Source organism: Argentina silus, assembly GCF_951799395.1.
Source record: "Argentina silus genome assembly, chromosome: 19".
NCBI classification, from domain to species: Eukaryota; Metazoa; Chordata; class Actinopteri; order Argentiniformes; family Argentinidae; genus Argentina; species Argentina silus.
The window spans coordinates 9,696,479-9,720,725 of record NC_139673.1 but is presented as its reverse complement, the minus strand read 5'-3'; the positions used below and the strand labels follow the sequence as shown (position 1 = coordinate 9,720,725).

The window sequence follows — 24,247 nt, the reverse complement described above, 5'->3', positions numbered from 1 at the left end:
AACTTAAATGCATGCTTGTAAACGGGTCAGTGCTTTAAAACACTTATTTCTTCTTGTAGATGTTTTCTCCACCTGTAAACAGTGGAAAAAACAGGCCAACCACCCTTGGAAGCAGCCAGTTCAGTGCATCAGGTAGGATTTCATCCCAGAAACCTAATTCACATTTGTCCTCTGTTATGTAGCCCCTGTTTCTCCCCTGTTGTGTGCAGTTGATTGAAATCTGGTACTAGAAGAGTTCTTATCTCCAACTGCAGTCTACAGTCTCTGATTTGGGTTGATTTATAAGAGAAGCCAGAAGAGGAGGGTTTCACATTCAACCTAGTGATATCATTCCCGCCTTTTACGATGCTCATGTGCACAGTACCTGAAACGTGATACAACCACCTGGAATTGTTATGGATTGACTGCTGTTAAGATGATGAATTAGGGAATGGTTTATTGAGATATTTGGTAAAGTGGTTATTAACTTACTGCAATTGCAGTGTATTTAAGTTGTAGTTACTACTCTCCTCTTACTCTCCATATTTGACACATTGTACAGTATAGTGTACTTCTGTTTAAGTGGAGAACGTTGAACAGAAAGCGTTTGGTTAATGTTACTTAGTTGATATCATGATGTTTTTCTGTCAGAGGCCATAGATAATACATTTAGACCTTATGAGATTGTTTCCTACCAATTCTAAGATCTTGGTGAAAAATCTCTCTCTCTGTGGCTTGTTCAGTCTTTGTCCGTTCTTATTAATTATATCACAAGACTAATGTTGCCCATATTGACCGTGGGCATTGATGTATTTTATTTTATATTAATGAATTATTTCCTGATATGTGCATATAACAAATTGCACTGTTTACTTAGGCCTAGGCCTACATGTACTGTTTATCAGTTGTGATGCAAGTACAGTATGGGATTACATCATGTTAATCAACTGGTACTGTATTTCATATGCCTGCTGAGCTTTCTACAGTTGATTTCCTGTAAGCCTCAGTTCCCTAAAGCCTGGCCATTCATGTGGCCCTCACAAATCTCACAGTCTCAGTGACTCAAGGATGTGATCTGATGTAGTGTCTTCCTATCTGTGAGCGTTCTACTGTTCATGCAGACAGAGAGAAGGGTGAGCTAGGGTTGGGTGGGGTGGGGGTTGTTGTTTAGCCCGGAACTGCATGCTTCATTGATGGAGATGTTTAGATAAGTGTTGCTTAAATGCCCAGTTTTTATGTGAACCATTTCTTAGCTGCAAATGCTCTGGGACATTAATCCATTGCACCATCTATTGTCTGATGTGCTTCTAGAGAAAGACAACAATCAAGCATTATGTCTCCTCAATACGTGTTTTATGTAAAACAACAAAGCCTTGCTTGTTGTTAGTTATCTGCAACATAAAGGACCCACTTTTAGTGGAAAGTGAACAGCAAGACAAAGGAGCCTTAAGGGCTTTTGTCTTTCAGAGTACTTTACTGCCCCAAATAGGAAGTATGTTCGGAGATTGTGTCTCAACGAAGTAAATTGCTTGGAATCCTGGTGAAGTCAGTGCTGAATGCTTAAAATACTGGCTGTTCAATTTGGTTTTGGTAAAGCACTAATTGTGTATTCATACCCAAAGTGTAACAACATTATAACAATGTCTTTGTGTTTTATCAATATATATTCTTGACAATTCTTTTATTGCGTTTGCTGCAGTTTTTGTGTCACACTGTTGAATACTTCATTTTGAGCAATAAGATTGAGGTTGAACATGATGATTATACTTTCCACTTTGCCCCACCGATGATGAGATTTAATGTTGCTTCAATTCAAAAAGTGTCCAAAAAAAAAGTGTTACAGCAGTCAATTATTTTGAGTTCATAATGTGAGATGGGAGAAGGATTTGCACTCGGTAACCTTTGCTGTATGCTAATTTAATATAGCATGGCATTCATGGACATCATGTGACCAGCCACATTTAAGCCTGATGTGTTGGGCCTGCACTCTGTGGCTTCCAAAATAGACCAGCATCAGCATGGTGCTTTTTGTTTGGAATAGAAAAGAAACGGAGACTGTTGATAGGCTGTGTTTTTCCCACCAATGCTCACCGTCGTTGCTGTGCTGGCAGGTGGCATTTATTTGGTGTTTAGAAGAATAACAAGAATTGGATTTAGGCTTATTTCTCTGAGGCATAGGTCGGTTGGTCACCCAATACTACTAGCAATAGATAGTTTTCTGGTTATTTTGGGCCTACTTTTTGTCCTCGAGGTTTGCATGTCAACTGTACCTGTCTGACACAAGAATTTCCAAACTTGCCCGTCGTATTTCTTGACATGTGGGAACTACACTAGAAACCACTGATGTGGAAAACGTAATGCCCTGCATGTTAATCCAATGCTTACATAAAGATATCCATCTCTGCTGCTCAGGTAGCTTGCTTGAGAGCCTACAGTAGCACTTACACTGGTTATAGCAGTCAGCCAAGCATCTAAAAAGGCATACAATTATGTTTGGGTACTTGACAATTATGTTTGGAGTTCATGATTCATATTTCCTTACTGCAAGTGAAGTTTAACCTTGTAATGATTTCATTCCACTTTAGCATTAGTAGAATAACTTTTGCTATTTCACTTTTTCTCTATTTTAATTGCTTTCAGTTTTGTATTCCCCCATAGATTAGAAAAAAAAGTTGTATCTTCTGATTAATTATTAATGAGGTGTTGAAGAATATGATTAGCATTCATAACCATTAGGTAAGGATTGTTTTGCTCAGTAAAAAGACTCAAAACTTGCAGAGGTACCCAGCTTGCATTTTAAGATAATTCCACACACAAAACTGCTCCACGGCAAGTGGCACAATATGTGAAGATATAAAAGGTGACAAAACTCATCTTGAACGCAGCTTATCTTCAAAGCATTTTCAAAGGATTTGGAATTTAGCATTTTTTTTTGTTTAAAGCAACTGCTAAGTCGGTCTTCAATTTAAGCATGCTTTTTTTTCCAAATGGATTAGTTGAAACAGATTCAATATTTGTCACCACAACAGTAGCTTTCAAGTGGGTTTCTTAAAATAAGGACCAAACTGATTTCTTTTTCTTTTTAACAAGAAGCTGTTATGTTATGCTTTTCGCTATGTTTGTCCATTTTTGCAGATTTTGGATATCATTGTTTAGGTTGTATGCTAATTTTGATGCATACACCTGTATTTTGATTATCACAGGGAGAGGAGATCTCAGAATTTCTCTGACGTATGCAGACATTTTTTTTTCAATAACCCTTTTTTATTTTTTTTTATTGCTATTTTGAAATTTGATCAGGCGGTTCTTATGGCATGCCTGAGTTTGATAAATCTCATTTCATGTTTTAAGCCTCTGACTATTGCTGAAGGAATCCTTTTCTTCCTGAGGCGTCTGTTTATTTTTAGATAACCTGCAGTCTGCTCTGTGAACCATTGGCCACACTGCGTTTGTGATGCCTGCCTTCAGATGGGTACCCTCCTCTGGCAGACGGGGCCGCCACTGGAGGGAGGATTCAGGGAGAGAGTTTGGACATCTCTCATTTATGTATCACAGGTCACCTCCCGACTTGGTTACAGAAAACGGTGCTGTTGCCATAGCGATGAAAGTCCTTTGAAGGCAGGTTACTTGGCACAGCTTTTGCATCTTTTTCCCTTTTGCGGCTCTGCCAAGAGGTTAGAGCATCAAAATAATGTCGCCTGTCACCCAGAATGAGGTAGATTACTATCAGGCGTCTCGCAGGGTGTCATTATTTTGATTGAAAAAACTTGTCTTTGTACATCTGACTCTACGATCCTTTGATGTGAATTCAGTTCATCTTTATAAACCATAACTCAGGAGAGATGTTTATTTCCGTGCGTTTGAATTGTAGTTGACTTTGGTGTCGAATGATTAACCGACGTAAATAGCAACTTTAGACAGCTCAATTTGGCAGAAATCTGGTGAAACTGCCTTACTGTGCCTAAAGCTTGAAAATCTCTCAGTTCAGAGGTCAGATTTTTATGGAAGGGGGCAGGGGTGTTGGACTGAGGTTGTGAGTTTAACTTACTAACTTTACATTAAGGTATCCTTTCTGTGGTTTATAAAGCACGTATAATTAGTCAATAGACTACTAACTAGGCCTCCTATTTGATTAGTCCTTTAATCAATTATAAACAGTTATAATCCATTTATTAACATTGTGTGATTATCCAAATACAGAACATTGATGTGAATGTTTTCTAATAATCAGTTTATGAATATTCTGGACTTTGTGGAGCATGTGGTCCTAAGGTGGGAAGCATTCCTCAGGGATACAGTTGAGTAGGTATATCTCAAGAATCAGTCCTCTGCTGATCACACACTCACAAGAGGGAGAGCAAGCTAGCATTAGCTACCTCTGTACCGTGACCACTAATTATTAGCCTTCCCCTTTAAGGACAGTTCTGGGGGTGTGATGGTGGTGATGGTGGTGGTGGTGGTGGTGGTGGGGGTGGAGGGTCGTCCCAGTCTAATGATGTGAGTGTCCGTGGCCATCGCATGCGGTCAGGCCTGCCGTATGGTGTCAGCAATGCACTTGGGAGCTCGCAGGGCTTCGATCGGGAATAACAGAGCTGGGGTTAGTGGGAAGGAATGAGTAATGGCCCCTTTTTGATCTCCCAGCCCCCTGTGGGAGTCAGGGAGCTCTGGACAGAGCTCTGATGGGGGTACTCTGGGGAGCTGTTGGGCTGCTGAGTTGAGGGACTGGCCTTGTATAACCATATGTAGGCCCACTCATGGTCGTAGAGGGAGGGGGGCTAGAAGGGAGCCGGGCGGCGTTTTTACAGAAGCGGGCAGCCATTTTTTGAGGTGATATTGTAAGTTGCGGGATTCTAAAAACACAGCTGTTTTTGCAAAGACAGACGTGCTCGGCTTTTTCACGGGTCGCCCAAGTCTTGCACCTGTATTGATACAGTGAGAGTGTCAGGAGAGGTGTTGTTTGTGTCTGTTTGACTGCGTGGGAGCTCTGGCCTGCGATGTCATGTGCCCTCCAGAGTGCAGTGATTACGTGCCGCTGGTGGTCACCTCTCTATTCTCCAACATTATATTGAAACTCACTCTCTGACAACCTGGCTGTTTGTCTTTCTACTCTGGCTAAGTTCTATTTGTGTTTGGAGATGGAGGGTCTGATAAGGATATGGGTAGTGTCTGCCCGGTCAGGTGGCAGACGTTAAGAGGAGAGGGGAATTAAAAGGCAGGATTCAGGCTACTGTAGTTCTACCACTGCCTCGCCAGAGGCCTTATCAAATAGCCGAGATGTATTTGATCCAGTAGATTTCTGTGGAAGGATCATGTTTTTGTTCTTGTGGTTTTAAAGATCACAGAGTCGATGGTGGCACAAGGGGATCTCTGTTTCAATCTGTCTTTTCCACTCCCACTTCCACTCTGTTTTACGCACGCACGCACGCACGCACGCACGCACGCACACACACACACACACAGGTGTTGTGGCTAGTTTGCCTGGATAACTGAGTGTTGTGCTGAGCGTGACCTGAAGCTTGATACATTTATCAGGATTTCCATTTCAGATATAGAAAATGCTGATGAGTAGAAGTCATTGTTGTGTAGGCCTAATCCCCAGCAGTGGCCGGGCCAGCCTCTCCTATGTATAGATTTAGTTGCAACTGCATTTGCACTTAACATGGCATGTTATTTTTAGGTCCGAGGCCTGAAATGGTTTTTCCTGTGCTGTGCAAAATACCAATCAAATTGAAGTTCAATCTCTTCTCTTTTTAAAGGACTTGAGGATTAGTGCGTATACCACTGATTTGTTCCTGGTTTTAATTTGTCTTTTGAAGGATTTAGAGTAATAAATTAAAGACGATGAACTCTAGCTAAATCTTTTGTAAAGCTCTCAACTTTGAATTCACGCAACCTCATTTTTGTTTGTTACCATGGTAATTATTGTAATGAAGGGAAGGAATTTGTCTTCGGCTTGGATTGCATCACTGAATGAGGGAGAGGAAGCGGTAGACACATTTGCTATGTCCTTTACATCATAAATGCCTCAACATTTGTTCCCAACGTTAACTCAAAAACAGGATTTGAAAATATGTTTTTTAGAGGAAATACTCATGACACTGCCCTGCTGAATTGTTTTCTTTCCTACCATTTAATAACAATCATCAAACAATTACCCTCACTTGACAACATTATGATTCTGACTGATGTCGATGATGGTAAAACATTCTAAACACTTAGATTATTTGCTCTTATGGTTATGGTTTATAATCAGAAACGGTGATGAAAATTAAATTGATAAAATACGAGCTTGTTTTTCCCTGCTTCGCTCTGGCCCGGTCCCAGTACCCTCCTCTGACTGTGAAACAGATGGGACAGCACAGCAGAGGGGCCGGGGCACCGGTCATAAGCTCTGATTGTCTGTCAGTCACTTTATTACACCGTTAATATCATCCCGTCGTGTTAAAGGCTCTCTCTACACATGCTCATCGCCATCGTAGTTCCCCGGACTAGAACCACGTCATTTCACCAGGAAGAGAACACATTGATCACAGAAGGCCAAACGAATAAGGAGGGCCTGCTGTCTGTTTCCTGTGAGGAGAGTAGCCTGCTGACAGGCCTGCCGCGGTGTCAGGGGAGAGAGGAGGATGAGGGAGCTCTTGGCTGTGCTGCAGACCCCTGCCTACCAGGGCCTGTGGTTTATTATATTCAGCATTGTAGTAATGAGGCGCAGGAGTAAGGGAAGGAGTGTTTAGGCCCACTTCTGTCCCCCGTATCGGCTAATTAAAGCTAGAAGCAGCACAGGAATGGCAAAAAACTCTGTATAGTATCAGCAGTCATACAGAGGGACGCTGCATTTTTGACTGTTTCCATGTGCTTTCATTTCTGATTGAAGGCTGTGTGCGTGTGTGTGTGTGTGTGTGTGTGTGTGTGTGCGTGCGTGCGTGCGTGTGTGCGTGTGTGTGTGTGCGTGTGCGCACTAGCACTCAGCCTTCTGATGAGGGATCTGATAGTGCTGTTAGAACAGCCATAAAGCAACAGCTCTGATTAAACCTACTGTACTAATGAGCAGCTCAATCAAAATAAATCCTCCTGATGTAATAAACACTGTGCTGATTGCAGAAGCCCGTGGGTGTGATAGGCTTATCCCTTTGTGCTTCACATGTTTGTTTCACCTCAGAAAAGACGTGACGCGCAGCGGACGATCGGAATCGTTACGCGGCGCTTGTCTGACCGCATAAGAGCAGTGCTCTGTGAAGCCTGTCTGTCGATGGCCTTTGGAGGGCTTTTTACAGGTTCTGAATTGAGTCTGCAATGAGTTAACTGTTTTGATGTAGCCGCACGATACGGTTGCATAACGCAACGATAGCACCAACGCTTGGCTCGTGTATTTAGCCTCTGTGTTTCAGTGAACTATTTCCTGACCAGTTCCCGACAAGGCCCTTGACATTTTAATAATATATGAGCGGATTATTGATATTCCAAAACGTATTTAGAGAGACACACGCGTATCCACAGACAGAGCGAAATTGAATTATGTTAAATAAGGGAAATAATTTATTCTGCAGAACTACTGCACTCTTGGCTGTTTATGTTAGCGGAGATAAATTCCTCATCTCTTTAGCCTGTGTGCTCCGGTCTCTCTGATGGAGCTCAAGGTTGGAGAAAGAAGCACCTTTCCTTCGTAAGCGATTGTGAACATATGGTGAGGGGCGCAGCGCAGGAAGGAAGTGTGGAAATTGCAGGGAATGAGAGTTTGGATTAATGCGTCTGAACTGGGCATACCCAGACAAATGCAGCAGAACTGCACTGCCAGGACCCTTCAAGGCCCCTCCGAAGTGTGCCAGTAGAAAAAGAGATAGGAAAACAAACATGATCCCTCTCGGCAGCTCGAACACAGATTGCCTTCCTTCTCCTTCTTTGCGCCTTTTAATGACAGGAATTTGAAGGGGCCGTCGGATATGTGCTCAGTAGGGGACTGTGGGTAAATATACTGCAGTCTGACTAGTGACTCCATACCTCCCCATCCCATTAAGGATATTTATAGAGAGTTTAATCACTAAGAATACAAAACAGTGACGGAATTTACAATTCTGATGATCTGACTCTGAAATGAGATTCGTATAGACATCCATATCAACGCTTTTTACGAAGTTGTTCTTTGTTGTTGCATGTGTACTGATGGAACAGTGTATTTTAGTCTACCTCCTTGTGAGCGGTGAACAGTTAAGGCTTCTTGTTTTCCCCACACACACACATACACACACACACGCACAGAGGCACACACGCACACACGCACACACACACGCACAGAGGCACAGACGCACAGAGGCACACATGCACACACAGAGGCACACGCACACACACACACACACACACACACACACACACACACACACACACACACACAAACACACACACACACACACACATACGCGCGCACACACTCCCCAGTGAGGGGTTGTCCCTCCTAGCGAGCCGATCTTGTTCTTGTGACACAAGCAGAGTAGCTGTTAGTTTGGAAGTGAACAACCTAAAATAGCTCCCTTCTTTGCATACAGTCAAATAAGCTCAAGCTGTGCGACGTGTCTGGCCTGGTTGCAGGCGCTCTTGTTTGATGCGTTTCGTTAAAGCCACCGTGACACATTCAAATGTATATCTATCCATCTTTACACCACGTCTTATTAATCTGCTTGCCTGACGACTCGGAATCGGAGGGTATCCCAAAGGGGGGAGAGGCCTTGTCATTTGCCTCTCTCCAGGCCTCTCTCTGTGACAGCGCTTTGTGGATGACTGGATTTCAGAGTGCAGAGAGAAAGAGAGAGAGAGAGAGAGAGAGAGAGAGAGTCTGTCTAATGAAGACACTGCACCAGCTATGACACACCTCTCATCACTACAGGTGTATGGGCTGTTTCCTCTCCCCTGCAAGCCTCTTCCCACACGATAGAACGGGGCTTTATTGAATGAAGAGACATGTTTTAGCACTCCAGGGTTAGGCTACCACAGCTCTCCTGTAGCAGTGCGTTTTGTCTTTGCATGTTCTGAATTGTGAGGGAGTGGTGGTGAGCATCATCAATGTTTTTCGGACAGCCTTGACGGGTTCTTCTGTGTGTCAGTTACCACTGTGTGTGGGGCTTAGTCGCACAATCAATCAAAACAAATGATTATACCTATATATCTTCATTACAGGTTCTTTTTGTCAGTTGTTTGATAGAATGAGAATATCTTATGATTATTGCTTAGGATTTTGATATAGGAGGCATTGCGTAGGATTCTGACATACAGTGCAGTAGTGTGAAGTAAGAAAGTATGTTTACATTAGCTGTATTGATGTTCCCCTCCCAGACCTGTGGCTATGTCTGTCTGGGAGATGCATCCCCGTCTGATGAGGCAGAGCAGAGCTGGGAAAGAGATGGTAATGCCTCGGCAGCCAGAAGTGTTTGCTATAATTTATGAGGTTGCTTCCCTGTAGGTCCGTATCGATTGCAGCCTGCAGTGATTCCACAAGCGATGCCCACTTCCATGTTTGGTTTCCTAGCAATTTGGCATGAAAAAAAAAAAATACACACAAAGTTCTGCCGAACGAGTTGGACGTGGCTTTGTGATGTCACGTCTGGCGTTCTTGTTGTTTTTAGCAGTGGCTGGTCACAGTCGTGTGAAGTAACAAATGCATTTCTCATTTCAGTGGGGGTTTGCCAGAAAACAGGGGCGAACTCGTCCAATTTGAACAATCAATGCGATGGTGCCCTTTTGACTGTGTGTCTGAGGGGATGTGGACATCTGCTCAACAATTAAATTCCAGAGGAGAGCAGACTTTGCCAAGATAAATATTTGCCCTCCATTCAAGGTTGTGTTCACATGTGTTTGATTTGAGACGTTGAGGATATTGCGTGTTTGTTCCTGACAGTGAGTTGGCAGTGATCTGAGCAGCAGTTCGCCCCCGTGCTGTACACCTCTGTTCTTTCACATGGAAAGGCTTATGCAGGGTACTCATAACCCCACTGCTCACAGGAACTGGAATATGTTGTCGCATGTGAGCTTGAATTACAATGTTCAGTCTACCTTCATTGAATTGTCGACCAGTTTTTTCATGCTTTTTAAACTGTTGTATTTTTGCACATGCAGACATAAATAAATAAGTAGTGTAGATAATTAGATGACATTTCTTTACTTGCTCCATGAAGAAATTCAATGTTTTTTTCTTTTCTTTTATCTGTCTGTATTCAGTTTCTTTCTTTAATTCTGTAAATAAACAGTGCATTGGAATTGCTTTGGTGGATTTATTTTTTTGTTAAGGAGATTGAAAGTTTTGCATGCGAGATTTGGAGATTTTATGTTTCAGATGACATTTAATGATGGTACTAGCACACAGCACCGCTGTGTTTGTTAGGAATAATTGTTTTATTATTTCGAAAATCGCACTTATTGCAAAAATAGAACAGAATACAGTGTTTGGGAAGTCGTGATAAAAGGGTGTGATATTGTCACTGTGCTTCTAAGCCTGTGCTCCCAGCCCCATGAACCACAGTTAATTACCACAGATTCCTTTAAATAGTGCAGTTAGAGGTTTTGTTATGCATTGGCTTCAATTGATCACACTTTAAACTTAGACCAATGCTGAACTAGGATCAGTAAGATGATAACTATCCCTTATCCTGTTATGAATGCGCTCCTCTGATGGAACAAGGAAGTGGATCCTCTGTACAGAGAGATTTTCTCTCAATTTCTATGAACACAAGGATAATATACACTGCAGATACCCTCACGACCTTTAATCTGTGCTATTATCTCAAGCTATTTTAAAAAGTTGCATTCCCTCATTTAGCAGACTGGTTCTGGATCTTTCTATTTATTCCCAGACTTCATCGCGATCGCAGAGACTGCAAAGACCCCAAGCGAAGGATCTCCAGGTTGTTTGTCAACCCACTGAATGTTGAAATGCACAAGACATCATGGTATTTTCTGTGATCAGTAACTAGCCCTAGATTCTCATTGATATTTAATGCTGAGGGAATTAGGAAAGTGCCGTATTGCCCAACCTTAGACTCTTCTAGAAGTCAGTCTCCAAAGACCAAAGTGCCCTTCAAATGTTCTTTTAATCAATGAACAAAGAAATGCTTTGATATTTGCTAAATACTAAACAGAGCAAAGTTAAAAAAGGATATCTAATGACTGCCAGACTTTAAAACAGGATAGACAAAGATTTGCACACAGAGCAGGGCCCGTGCCAAGTTAAATCCATATTTAAATCCTCTTCTCGACAGACACTGCATGTAAATTAACATTCTTTGGCATAGGTTTATGCAGAGGGGGGAGAGCCAGAGAGAGCAAATCCACTCTAGTCAGGCTGAAGCATTCATATCTGCATAATGTCTTTGTCTGTTTCCTGTTCATTTTTATAATTGAGAACTGGGCTTCTGAAATAATTAGAAGAGGCTCTTTACCACACACACACACACACACACACACACACACACACACACACACACACACACACACACGGGGGACTGACACGTGTGTGTCATACCTCTTAAACATTCCTGTCCATAGCGGCAGCAGGTCATGCTGATGTTTCATAAACCTGTTACACATGAAACATGAAAAGCACATGTGGCTGGCATGAACGTGATGAATGGCAGGTGAATATGAACTGTACTCTGTACTGTATGTGGACCGCAGATCGACCTGGATGATATTACATACCGTACCGTACAGGTAGAATTGATGCTATAAATTTGTCAGCCTAGTGAGGCTAGGCCTATGCCTTCGTCTTTTATCTGCTTAACTGTCGGTGTGTGACCTCAGCTTGCTGCGTCTCATGACATTGGTCTACGGTGATTTGGTGGATGGTTAAATTGAGCAGCTGACTCAATTGATAACAGTAGAAACCACAGAGAGGAGGCTCCTTCCTTTCAGGCCAAAAGGAGTTGCTGCTCCAAGTCACCAGTTTAGAAGAAGCCCAGGCTGCTTTCTAACCTGTGTTATTGGTCTGGTTGCTTAGAAATTCACATCACAGGTGTTTCTTTTGATGATTTTAACAGTGGTTTTAGTCATGGATTCCACAGTAAAGAAACATGACAACCTCCTAACTACCCCTCAGAGGAGCATTTGCATGTGAGGTCATTTCCTGTGCTGTAAATAGAGAACACTTTTACCGTTTCCGCAACATTTTATGAAGTCAACTTTTCATCAGTCAATAGAAGGCATATTTCTTTATTGTCTGTTATGACCATTCCAGTTGTGTGCTCAGGCTGTCATTTATACAAGAAGAATTCTTTTATAAGTGATTACTGTACTGTAAATTGTAGATACATATAAAAACACATCTGTTGAAGCTTGGTTATTCAAACCAGCGCATGTTTTCTGATTCTTCAATTTGTTATCCTTGAACAGAGTTGCCTGTACATTCACTGCGTAGAAGACGGCAATTTTCCACATCAACTACCACATATTAGTGTGCCCCTCTTTGTCTGTCTCCATGTGTGTAAGTGCATAGTGATACTGTCTGGCTGATGTAAGCCTCTATCCCCAGCCGTGTGAAGAGAGAGGACCCTTGAGCCCCAGGCAGGAGCTGGCAGTCAGGGTATAGTCTAGAGACCGGAGACCAGAGACTGGAGCTGGTGACAGCTAGTGCCCTGAAGAGCCAGGCCGTCATTACAGTCAAACAGCCAAGGGCATCGTCAGCTAGTGTTCACTGTACAGCATGTCAGACTGTCTGATTCTCATCTTTTTGTTTTAGCATTAAGATGTTTTGTTATTTAAAGTATATGTCCGTCGTGTGTACTCGTGTACGGCAATGAAGGTTTGCCTTGAGTTGAGCTGAGTTGAATTGACTGCTGTTCCCTGTGCAGTGCTGCCTGCCACACAGACTGGCTGGCCTCTACATTGTCTTTGGCATGGGATCAGAGTCTAGCCCACACATTCTGATTGTGTGATGTAGACCGAGCTCTCTTTCACTGTGGAAAAGTCCACTTCTACTCTTGCTGAAGGGGTTGTTTGTTCTACACATGCAAATGCAGATAGCTGCTGCTTAGTGTGGGTTCAGCCATGCACTCATGTGGCACGGTTGAGGCGACTGAAAATTTTTTGTATTTATTTGTCAGAAACATTTCGAGATTTATAACAGAAAAGTGGATTACAGGCCCTTTGAGAGTCGATGTTATGGTTTAAAGGTTTGTTTACTCCTTGCAATAGCTACGTATATATTTGATTCTTTGTATACAATTCCTTGAAATCTGATATGTTTTATTTGAGGGGGGAATCGAATGAATGGTATTGCAGTTTTCTGAAGCTGGATGAAATTACACCGGGGACAATCAATAACTTGCAAAATGTTGATAGTACTCCAACCTCTGCAATTATGTAGCGTACATGAGGGCCGAAGGGTGGAATGCTGTTACCTACAAAACAATATTGTCTGGAGCAGCGTGAAGAATCTGAGAATCATATCTCTTTACTGAGCAGGCCCCATAAATGTAATTTGGTAGGTCAGATATTATATTTGTTCATCACATATACCAGATGTTGAATTCATGCAATTTTGTCAACGTTATTGATTTATTTGTTTATCTATTTTTCTGTTACTGTCTTTGGGAACATACACGTTTTTTTTTTTTAAATGAATTTTATGAAGTTTCAGTGCTCAGCTGTTTTGATTGGGCCAGGCCATACATCAATGCCAAATCACAGAGCTCTAAGTTGCTCTGCAGCACATTTGAGCGTGCACACATGCTAAGGAGTGCACCCATTTCTATCTGTGATTTATGTAAACCAAAATGAATGACGCAGTGAAAATTGGCCTTGTGCTCGCAAAGCACAAGTCTTTGCATACAGCAAATGTGTAATAGATCACTCACTTTCTTCCTTCTAGTCTTGTTCTGTCATTTCTCCCTCTGCCAAGAGAATGGCAGCGCAGCGTACTGGGCCTGTGACAGACACCAGTCTAGATGCACTGTTCTGTTGTTAAACTGAGCCCCCGGAGACCTGAGATGGTGTTGCTATGAGACATTAGACGTGTGAAAGATCATGGGATGGATCTGCCCTGTTTGATTAACGGCACAGCCTTCTTCTTTGACTTCCAAGAGTTTGTGAAGAAATATGACGAGAGAGTTTTCCATACCAATGGGCTCCTCTTTTATGACCAGAATTATATCCCTTAAGGAATTTCTCTGTAGCTTTTATCCCTGTACGACCCCTAAGCCTGTGTCCTTGTTTATGCACGGTATGTGTGCCTGTCATTTGAACTTGGTTAAGGTGTGTGTGTGTGTGTGTGTGTGTGTGTGTGTGTGTGTGTGTGTGTGTGTGTGTGTGTGTGTGTTTATTTCTGTGTGTCTGCATCAGTGCTTCTGTATGTCTTGGTAAGGAGGCAACGAGGCTGACAGAGTTGTGCATCTCCTCTTCTGACAGGAATGGAAGAGCGGCCAAGCCAGAGCCAGAGCCAGGGCCAGGGCCAGGGCCAGAGCCAGGGCCAGGGCCAGGGCCAAGGCCAAGGCCAGGGCCAGGGCCAGAGCCAGGGCCAGGCGTCCTGGACCCCAGGTGGCCAGTCCAGTCCCTCCTACAACTCCTCCAGGGTAAGAGAGCGGCCCACTCCCTCCCTAACCCTACCGCCCGGCCGCCTGGCCTTTCTGCTCCACAGCACATCATTTAACACTCATTACATCAACGTGTTACATTCACAGTACGCCAGGGATGGAGGGATGGAGGGAGGGAGGGGGGGAGAGAGGGAGGGAGAGTTTCCTCAACCCAAGCACCAGTCATGTTGTGTGACCTGTAATTGGCATAATTTTCTTTTCCAGCATGACCTAATTGTATGGCAACATATCCTCTTAAGTGATGGGTTTAAATATTTTGTCATTGCATTGGATTATTTTAGCTAAGCTGAAATATTAAGCATTTGTCAGGGGAAGCTGATTAATGTTGTGTGCTTTGGAATATTATGACAACATCACAGAATTCTTGAGTTGGAGAAAATTACACCACGCTTGCAGGTCTGTTCAAATTTAAGTGTTTAGGTGCAGATGATATTTAATGTAGTAGACTGTTATGAAAATAATGAAAATAGTGTTGATTTTGCTTGATTGTTTAAGTTTGAAAATATAACTGTGACTGATATTTATATTAGATCATTCATATTTCTTCAACTATTATTTCAGCATCAGTAATTAGTGATCAGGCCCCCATACCTCATATTTCCATAATAATTTCCAATGTTATGATGTATTTTGGCAATATTATTCTTTATACAATAAGTGATATTACATTTCCATCCAAAAGAGTCTTAATAATAGACCACATAAAATCATACTACAACTGCATTTTTCCTGCATTTCGCTTCTGTCTCCCAAAATGTGGACACCTCTCTGTTTCCCTGTTTGTTTGTTTGTTTGTTTGTGTGTCTGTCTCTTACACATTGGCTGTTCTGGGTGCCCTGTATGAATTCCATTTAATGTCAATCTCCTGTCAGTTTCCATCAGAAATCAGTTAAATGTCAGATCTGCTCGGCCCGCATTACCTTGTTTATTTTCCAATGCCCTTCCCGAATGAACATCTACAGGCTATGGTTCCATCGGCAGCCTGATTTGAATTATAAGATGGAGACGCTTGAGATATCTTTGCTCTAGGTGCATATAAATCAGTGTTTCTGACATTGCTAGGGATGGGCATCAGTAAGCAGACAGCTGTTCGCGCCTCATACAGCACGCACACACACGCACACACACACACACACACACACACACACACACGCACACACGCACACACACACAAACACACACATGCAGACGCATACTGTATATGTACATACAGATACAAATACACGCACACGCGCACACACACACACACACACACACACACACACACACACACACACACACACACACAATAATAGATTATAGAACATCACATTTCTCAGTGATCCTGTGGACAGATAAATTGGAAGTTTTATTCGCTCACACCTCATGTGGATATTGTGCCATACATTGTGTAGGATTCACAGTGCAGCTGTCAACTGTTGGGATTACTATATTTTCTCGACATAATTGATAGAGAGTGAGAGAGTGAGGGTATGGACACCAAGACAAAGGCAGCATACCTACTATACATTGCCTGGTTTCCAGCCTGTCAAACGTTCATCCGGATGACTTTGACCAAAGAGAATGGAGCCAATCTCTTTAATCCCCAGCCACATTTGAACTCTGCCTGCACCATGACGTCTGTCCCTTCATCACTCTGTCTGTCCACACGAAACAGGCTGGGGCTCTTGTCTTTGTGCCATTCCATAGCATGAATGACGCTCTCCTGCGCCATATTCACTTGTGTGTGCACCCAAAACTGCAGTTCCAACGTGCTGAATGCACTCATGAGTAGCCTGCATGGCCCTGGGCCATGATGTCACCACACATCATGACACACGCAGTACATATGAGTTATTAGCTCTTTTTGTTGTTTTAATCCATCAGAGCCATACACGTGACTCAGCTTCCCCTAAGTTTGTGTTTTGTGTTCCTTGATATTAGGAAGGACATTCTCTGGTTTTGTGGTTGAAATATGAATCTGAGATATGACATGGAAATGAATGGAGTAGACAAAGTATTGTGCCTGTACGTCAGACATAGAAGGCCTTAAATATGTCAGACATACATGTGGCCAGGGCCAGCAGGAAGACAGGGAGGGGTCGAGAAACAAGAGAACCCTTTAAATCCATAAAAGAACAGGGAAGCATTTATCAGGCAGTTCAAGGTTTTTCTCTCAAATCATATTTGCCAATTCCAATTGTTATGTTTAAACAAATCCAATTGGGTTCAGTAACTCAGTCTTAAGCAAGCTTTCCCAGAAGTAACCTCAGTGCTTTGGGGTCTCTGTTGTTAGGGGAAGGGGCTGACTGACTCCTGGGTGTTAGAAGACGCGTGTGAGCCAGCAGCCCAGCCATACTGACCCTGGCTCCCAGCCAGACGCTGTATCCTGGGCAGCTGTGGCTGCAGGCCGCCTGTCTGACAGCTGGGGCTGTGCCTACCGCCACCGCAGGAAGCCCCCGCAGCCTCGCCGCTGCCCCGGCGCCCCTGCCCCGGCGCCCCTGCCCCGGCGCCCCTGCCCCGGCGCCCCTGCCCCGCCCCGCCCCGCCCCGCCGCGCCTCTCACCCACACGTGTCCATCAGCGCCCGTATCACCCCTCCCCACGCCACGGCCGCGCGGCCTCGCGCTCACCTGTGACGCCACACTCCATCTAAGTGATGACTTTTTAAACGCGGTGGCGAGGGATAGGGGGCCAGGCAAGCGCAGGAGCGGCGGCGCGCATGCTTAAGACAGTTATTTAGCCAGCGGTAACCGGGCCCTGCGGTCGTTGTGACAGCACGTGTTAACGTCTGGGAGCGACGGCGGAGGCCCGCGGTGTTGGGAAATGATGAGGCTTCTGTGATTGATGATCTTATGGTCCCAGAGGAGCCGGCACACAGAGTTGTGGTGGCGTGAGGCCGCCCTGACCATTATCCCCTCTGCCTTTCTTCTCTCCTCCTCCCCTACCTGCCCCCTCCTCGCTGGCCTTTTCCAGCTCTATTGCAGCTGTCACCACCGGGGAAGAAAAGACCAGGAAAAATAGATGACTTGCGATGTGCAGATTAAGAGGTTCATTACAGACAGTGGTCTTTGTTTGTTTTTGGGAGTTAAATGTCAGTTGAAACACACACCTGGGTGATGTGTGGTGAAGTTGTTGTTGTTGTCATGTCGTCTGCCTGTGTGTGTGTGTGTGTGTGTGTGTGTGTGTGTGTGTGTGTGTGTGTGTGTGTGTGTGTGTGTGTGTGTTTCCCGGAGCCTCTCACAGGAGTGGTAGTGTTATTGGTGAGTCCGTTCATGGCATGATTAACAGAGAGCACGGCCTGGCAGCAACACAATGGGGAATCTCTGTGGATTCCCTCGACACAGCACAACACTCCACTGCCTTTGAAATTACTCCATCACCGTCCGCTCACAAAAAAAAATAATAATAAAAAAAAAGGATAATAAGATTTCGGTTTTTTTACTGTATGTTGAATGCAGTGGGTATGTGTTGGTGAAAAAAGCTCTATAGAAATTCAAGCCCAGTGCACCTCGGTCCCTCCGGAGGGAGTTAATGTAGTTTGGGGGGACGCATTTGACTGAAGCGCAGGAGGATTTTCACAGGGCCTGGGATTAGCACTGCTACAGAGTATCTTTTATTGCAGGGGACCCTGAGTTTTCAAAGACCATACTGTGACCGATATTTAGACCTAAGCCCCTGAAGCTGATAACTGTCATGAAAGACCACTGTTCAGCCGCAGGAGAAAAAGGCCATTTTTTAAGCTGCAGGTACCTTGGTAGGATGGATGGTGGCTTCCTTCCCCTTTTTTCCCCCCCTTCCCCAGCCTGTTATTGACTATTTCTAATTAAAGTCTTAAATACCTAGCTTAAGTAGGCCTGCGTCGTATTTTGTCAAAGTATATGATTTAGTTTTTTTATGTGCGATATTGAGGATTCTACATTTTTTTCCCATTTTTGCACTGCGTTCTTTTATGAGTAGAGCTGCCACTAAAAAAAGCGACATTAAATTGACCACAGGACAATATATGAACGTATTAATAAATAAAACAATCACGTTTCAAGTGTAAAAAAAAACGGCATGTGTTAATGCTGTTAGTGTCAATGTTGCTTAGCAACCATTAGTTATGGAGGTGCATGTTTTGGCACTGATCTTGTAAATCAGTATTTGAGTACGGTATATGAGTTTTACCAATGTGTTCATGACTGGTGCTTGTCTAAAGTGGATTGCTGGGAAGATCCTTGCAACTAGGCCTTAGCTCTGACACCGAAATGACTGATACCTTGTTCTATCCATTTAGGACCAAGGGTTTTTTCGAATCATTTCACCCATATGTTGATGTGTATATCTGTGCATGCGTGTTCTGATACGTATTATGTGTGTACATTAAAATGTCAAAATGGTCTCCTCTAAAAGCCCATCGCCTCCCCAGATCAAAGTATTTCATGTGGATCATTAACCTCGTGTTTCCTTATCCAGGAACATGTGGCATATGCTTGTAGACGCTCTTCGGGGCACTGTTTTACTGCTTTTACAATCAGTCAAAGATTTAAAAAAGTGTTTTTTAATGATGGAAATGAGAAAAATGGAGGGTTTCAGGGGACAGTTGACCAATTGTGCTCTTCTTCCTTAGTAATTAGAGGAGTGTCATAGCAGTCAATTAGAGAAGCAGCCTAATAATGTGTTTAATACTCTGATCTCTCCCCCCAGGGTTTCGCAGACAGTCCTCATTATGGTGATCACATGAGTGACAGTCGATTAGTGTCCCATGAAGGATTGTCTCCGACACCTTTTATGAACTCCAGCATAATGGGTAAGTAGGTGATCCTGGCCGCGTCGCCCCTCACATGCCCTGTGGTTGCACACATCCATCCTGAATGAACACCCTCCCTGTAGCCTGGCGTGGACACGGCGTGCCACGCATCTGGATGTGCCAGCCCCCACACCCCCTACAGCCCCCACAGCCCCCACAGCCTCCACAGCCTCCACAGCCCCCACAGCCCCCACAGCCTCCACAGCCCCCACAGCCCCCACAGCCCCCACAGCCCATGGAAGGTTTTTTTTTCTCTCTCTCTCTTCTCTCTACTAGCTCTCTTCCCCCTCTCTTTTTTCATTCTTCCTCTCTCTCTCTCTCTCTCTCTGTCTCTCTCTCCGTCTCTCCCCCTGTCTCTCCATCTCCCCCCCCCCTCTCTCTCCTCCTGTGGTGACCGTCTTCAGAAGTTGACCCTCCCCCAGGGTACAAGTCACGCCATCAGTACAGTTTTCCATCACAAAAGATTGTCTCCTAGCTATCAAAAATGCCACCGGCTCCTCCCAGTGGCGGGGGGTGGACTGGGTGATGGGGGGGTGGTGGAGGGGTTGGGGCTGGGGAGGAGGGTTCTTAGGAAAGGGGGGTGAGGGGGGGGGGGGGTGAGGGATGGGGGGGTTGGGGCTGGGGAGGAGGGTTCTTAGGAAAGGGGGGTGGGGGGGGTGGGGGTGGGGGGGGTGGGGGGGGGGGTGAACAAGCAGATGTGCCAGAGATCATTTCCTACCAAAAAAAAAAACAGCCAAACCATCAGCATTGTGGGATTTCATTTAGAATTTCTAATAGCTGCTTGAATGGCAGGATGGTTTATGCAGACTTAGCGTTAGGGTTTGTTAAATCATGCATGTCTTCATTGTGGTCCTCTGATGTTTTACAAACACCTCCTATTTCTCTGCTTGCAGCACTATGATAATTCCCCTTCCAAATAAAAAGCCTTTATTTTGTATCCAGAAGAGATCCCATTCAGATTGGGATGTTTTGGAGGGGATTTACGACCCTGAGTTTACTGTGCAGGTCCTTGGCCAACCCAGTAATCACTGTTGAGTATGAATAGAGATAAAAATGATGATCGCCCTCTCAAAAAAAATCCCCATCATAACCCTATATTATAGATGGATCAAAACCAATTGGTGGGTTACAATCTCTAAAGGTTATTTATTTCCCCCACGTGATAGATAGATTCTAACAATTAAAAGCCATATATTACCTAGGCCTTTCGCCTGGCGTCATTGTGATGTGTCAGCACTTGACAGGTTTATGGCCCACTGAGTCCCGGCTCATTGTAAAATTACCCTGGAGACTGGTTGCCATGCAAGGTGGTTAGTCTACGGATGGGTGCTGGTACGGGACCCACGACTGAAAGGAAATGTTATCTTTGTGGCGATTGATCACAGGATGCATCCAGGAGGCTGGGCTCCTCTCTGCTCTCCAGCTTTGCCTGTAATTATGCATATAAGTAGCAGAATATGGAAATGATCTGCTACAATGATGTGTCAGGGAATTAGACAATCTGATTGTGTGCCTTAATTGCCTGCGCTTATCTGAGGCTGGGGTTGGGAGATGAGCCACAGTCTTATCAAATTGAATTTCAGCAGTAATATCTGGGATTTACATGGAATTACGTAGTTTGGAGCAACCTTATTAAATCAAGTCTGAAAGGTTACTCCTCACTGATGAAAGAGGTGGAACAGGCAGGCAGGGGTTGTAATACAATTAAGCATTACAATTATACACGTGGCATTTCCAAAGGGAAACCTGGGATGTCTGTTTGTGTACAGTACGTGACCCATTTCTGTGTGATCTCAGTGCGGTGGTTTTAAGACCGAGCCATGGTAATCTAAGTGGATTATCTAAATCCAAATCCCAATGGTCTGCAGTTTCTTTAAGAACAAAAAGAATGATGTGGGTGCTTTGTTTACCTATTCTCAGTGTATGTGGCTAGCCAAGACATTCAAAGAGGAGGACAGTGTTCCATTGGCTAATGTACTATTAAACATAGTTTTGAAGCTCACTTGAACTTGAACATACTGAGCTGTTATTTTTGGCATTGTATTAGGTCAAGAATGGATATTGTTGTGGCAGATATGAGTGTTGATATTGTTGAAGTATCCTTTGCCCCGCTGATAGCCCTGCAGGTGGAGGGGGACAATGGCCGTCCTAAGTCACTGCTTTTGTGTGTGCTCAGACGTGCCTGGCTCACAAAGACCAGGAAACCTCATTTGCAATGCTTTTGAAAAACATCTAAATCAGCTTTAGTTGAGATAAGAAATCTTACCTCCTAAGACGCACTTCGATGAAGAAAAGCCAGCTAGCTATTGTCCTGATTGTATTGTGTGGGTGTGTTTTTTTTGTATTTCATTTTATGGATTTAAGTGGAGCAGAGGAGACGGTTGGTTCAGACCTGGCTCCATCATTTACTAAAGTGAGGTATGACATGTTGAAAGCAGCTTGGGGTTATTTGAAGTCAGCAATTGTGTATGATAATGAACTTGTAACCGTTTTTAATGCTTAACAGATGTCTGGCAATGACTGTTTATTTGACATGATATTTTAATTACTGTTACCACCATAATATGCTGCATGACTTGAATAATGTAGGTTCATTTCGGAGGTCATCTATGGTTCAGTTGTGAAGTAATATACAAATTATACAGCTTTGGAATAGTAGAATAACAAATAAATGTTTGGACACAGGACTACCCAAATATGTTTTTGTAGCAATTACTTGATTCATATGTGTACACACATATAAACACGCATGGATATGTTATGATAGTATTGCCCCCTCTTGCCTCATGACATGACCTCATGTCCCCTCATGAGTGAAGCGTGTGGGTCGTAAGTTGAAGAATGTGTATTTGAATGAGGGCCGGGCTGAATGGCCTGTGAGCTCACAGTGATGACACCCATCTCCCCAGGGGCAGGGGTCAGTGTCAGGCAAGGCCAGGGGTCAACCGGTCTAGGCCTCACATGCCCCCCCCCCCCCCCCCCCCCCCCCCCACACACACACACACACACCCTCCAATCCTCTTAGTGTCCTCTTGTAGGCATCATTCTGAGCAGGCTGCCTCTACGCTGTTGACCCGCAGGTGGCTGCCACACTCCTCTCACACACACTCCTATAGTCTACCACTCACTCACTCACTCACTCACTCACTCACTCACTCACTCCCTCACTCACTCACTCCGTCAGGAGGCCATGTGGAGTCCTCTTGACTGAACCCATGAGTGCGCAGACGAGGAGCTGGTGAGTGACAAAGCGAGTACCCGTGGAAACAACCATGGGTCTGTATGTCCTGTAGGCCTACTGTATATAAAACGCTGCTCCTTGAAAAAGGGATGTCAGGACGTTTACCGGTACACCAGGAAGATATTAGGAACTATATTTGATCCTTACAGAATTGCCTAAATACAGCCCAGCCAGGGTCTCCCTGTCTCCCTGTCTCCCTGTCTACAGTACAGCTACAGCCTGCCTGCCTGGTTGTGTTTTTCTCTGAGTGGAGGGTGTTGCGTAACGCTGACTGTGAGTAGTTGTTTGAGGCAATATTTAATAAGCTCTAATCCAGCTTTAGATTAAACAGAAATATGCATGCAGATAGGGAATCCTGCCTCTTCAGCGCGTGCAGTGTTTACTGGTCAAACAGATTATGATCACAAAGAGAAATTGGGTTTAGTCTTTTGTTGCTATTCAAGACACAAGCAGTAACTGGAAACACTTATTTTGGCTTCATGAGTCTATGTAGTCTGTACCGTACACTGTATCACAAACAGCATTGAAATATACCTTTAGGATTGTCAATAAATAGTTTGAATCGCATTTATGAGATGCATTTCAAGGTATGTCTGGAAGTGTCACAATACGCTGTGGGTTGTTTTTGGCTCGTGGTAGTCATCCAACACGTTGTTTCCGTTCCTCTTTAGCTGTGATTGCCTCAGTAGTCTGCACTTCACTCATTTAAGACCGGCATGTGGAGAATTCTCCTGGCCTCTTCATTTCAGAGCTGCCAGACCTCCTATGGTTTTGCAGAAGCCTCTTGTATCTCCTGCAGTGAAAGCAAGACAGGTCTCATTCAGTTGTGTTTCCTGTGAGCCTCGATGCTAGGCCATAGAGAGGACTCTGAGTACCAGGATCTTATTACCTGCTGAGACGTCTCTCTCATTCTACAACTGTTGTGGAACACAGCCGAGACAGCAGTGGATAATGATCTGAGGTAATTTGAACAATTAGCACAGGAGATAAGTGACATATGAAAGAGCATCAGTGTGATACCGCTTTTCCTTTTACAGAGTTGTCTGACTGGAGGTAGATAAGTGTGTGTGTTTGTGTGTGTGGAGCTACTTCTGGCTGTTTCCTGGCTCAGACTGGGAGCCTGTAGCCCATTCACACATCTTGGTAAGGGAGCGGAGGATGGTCTGTTGGATAGGCAAGGCTGGAGGCTGTTGAAAGCTGTGCTTCGGGTTGCTGTTTTGATGAGACCTCCCCTCCATTGATTTCTCTCTTATTTCAAGCCTGTCAGCTTTGAGCTTTGAGGTTTTACTCTCACTTTGGTTGATTTCTATCCAAAAATCCCTCCAGCGGTGGTTTTTCTCTTAAATTGTGTATAGCCCCTGCAACACTGCCTCTAAAATAATACTTTTATATTGCCAAACACTTGCCATACACTCGTCATTTCAATAAGAAGTTGGTTGAATTAGCTAAAGGTCAAAAGAAAGAGTGATAATACTGAAAGGCAGGGAACCTTTTGACTACCAGCCTTGGCCTCAGATGGCACTTGTGACAGTGCTTCATTTCACAAGACAGGATTTATGCAGTGACTCACATTGATGGCTCTGCATCAAAGACCTAGGAAAAAAAAGAAGGGGAAATGTCCTACAAGGCCATTCAAAGACTTGGAAAATCCTTCCCGTCTTTTGTTCATTTTGATGTTTTGCAGCTAG

The 24,247-nt window shown here is 44.0% G+C and overlaps 1 protein-coding gene across 1 annotated transcript in view; it reads left to right on the top strand.

The window, feature by feature from the left end:
* tcf12 (transcription factor 12) overlaps positions 1 to 24,247 on the top strand; it is an 84,044-nt gene that overhangs the window by 1,169 nt on the left and 58,628 nt on the right. Inside the window, exons 3-5 of the mRNA XM_083690936.1 lie at positions 60 to 132; positions 14,449 to 14,528; positions 19,216 to 19,318. Of these exons, the coding sequence (XP_083547062.1) occupies positions 60 to 132; positions 14,449 to 14,528; positions 19,216 to 19,318 (256 nt within the window). The remainder of the gene's footprint in view (positions 1 to 59; positions 133 to 14,448; positions 14,529 to 19,215; positions 19,319 to 24,247) is intronic.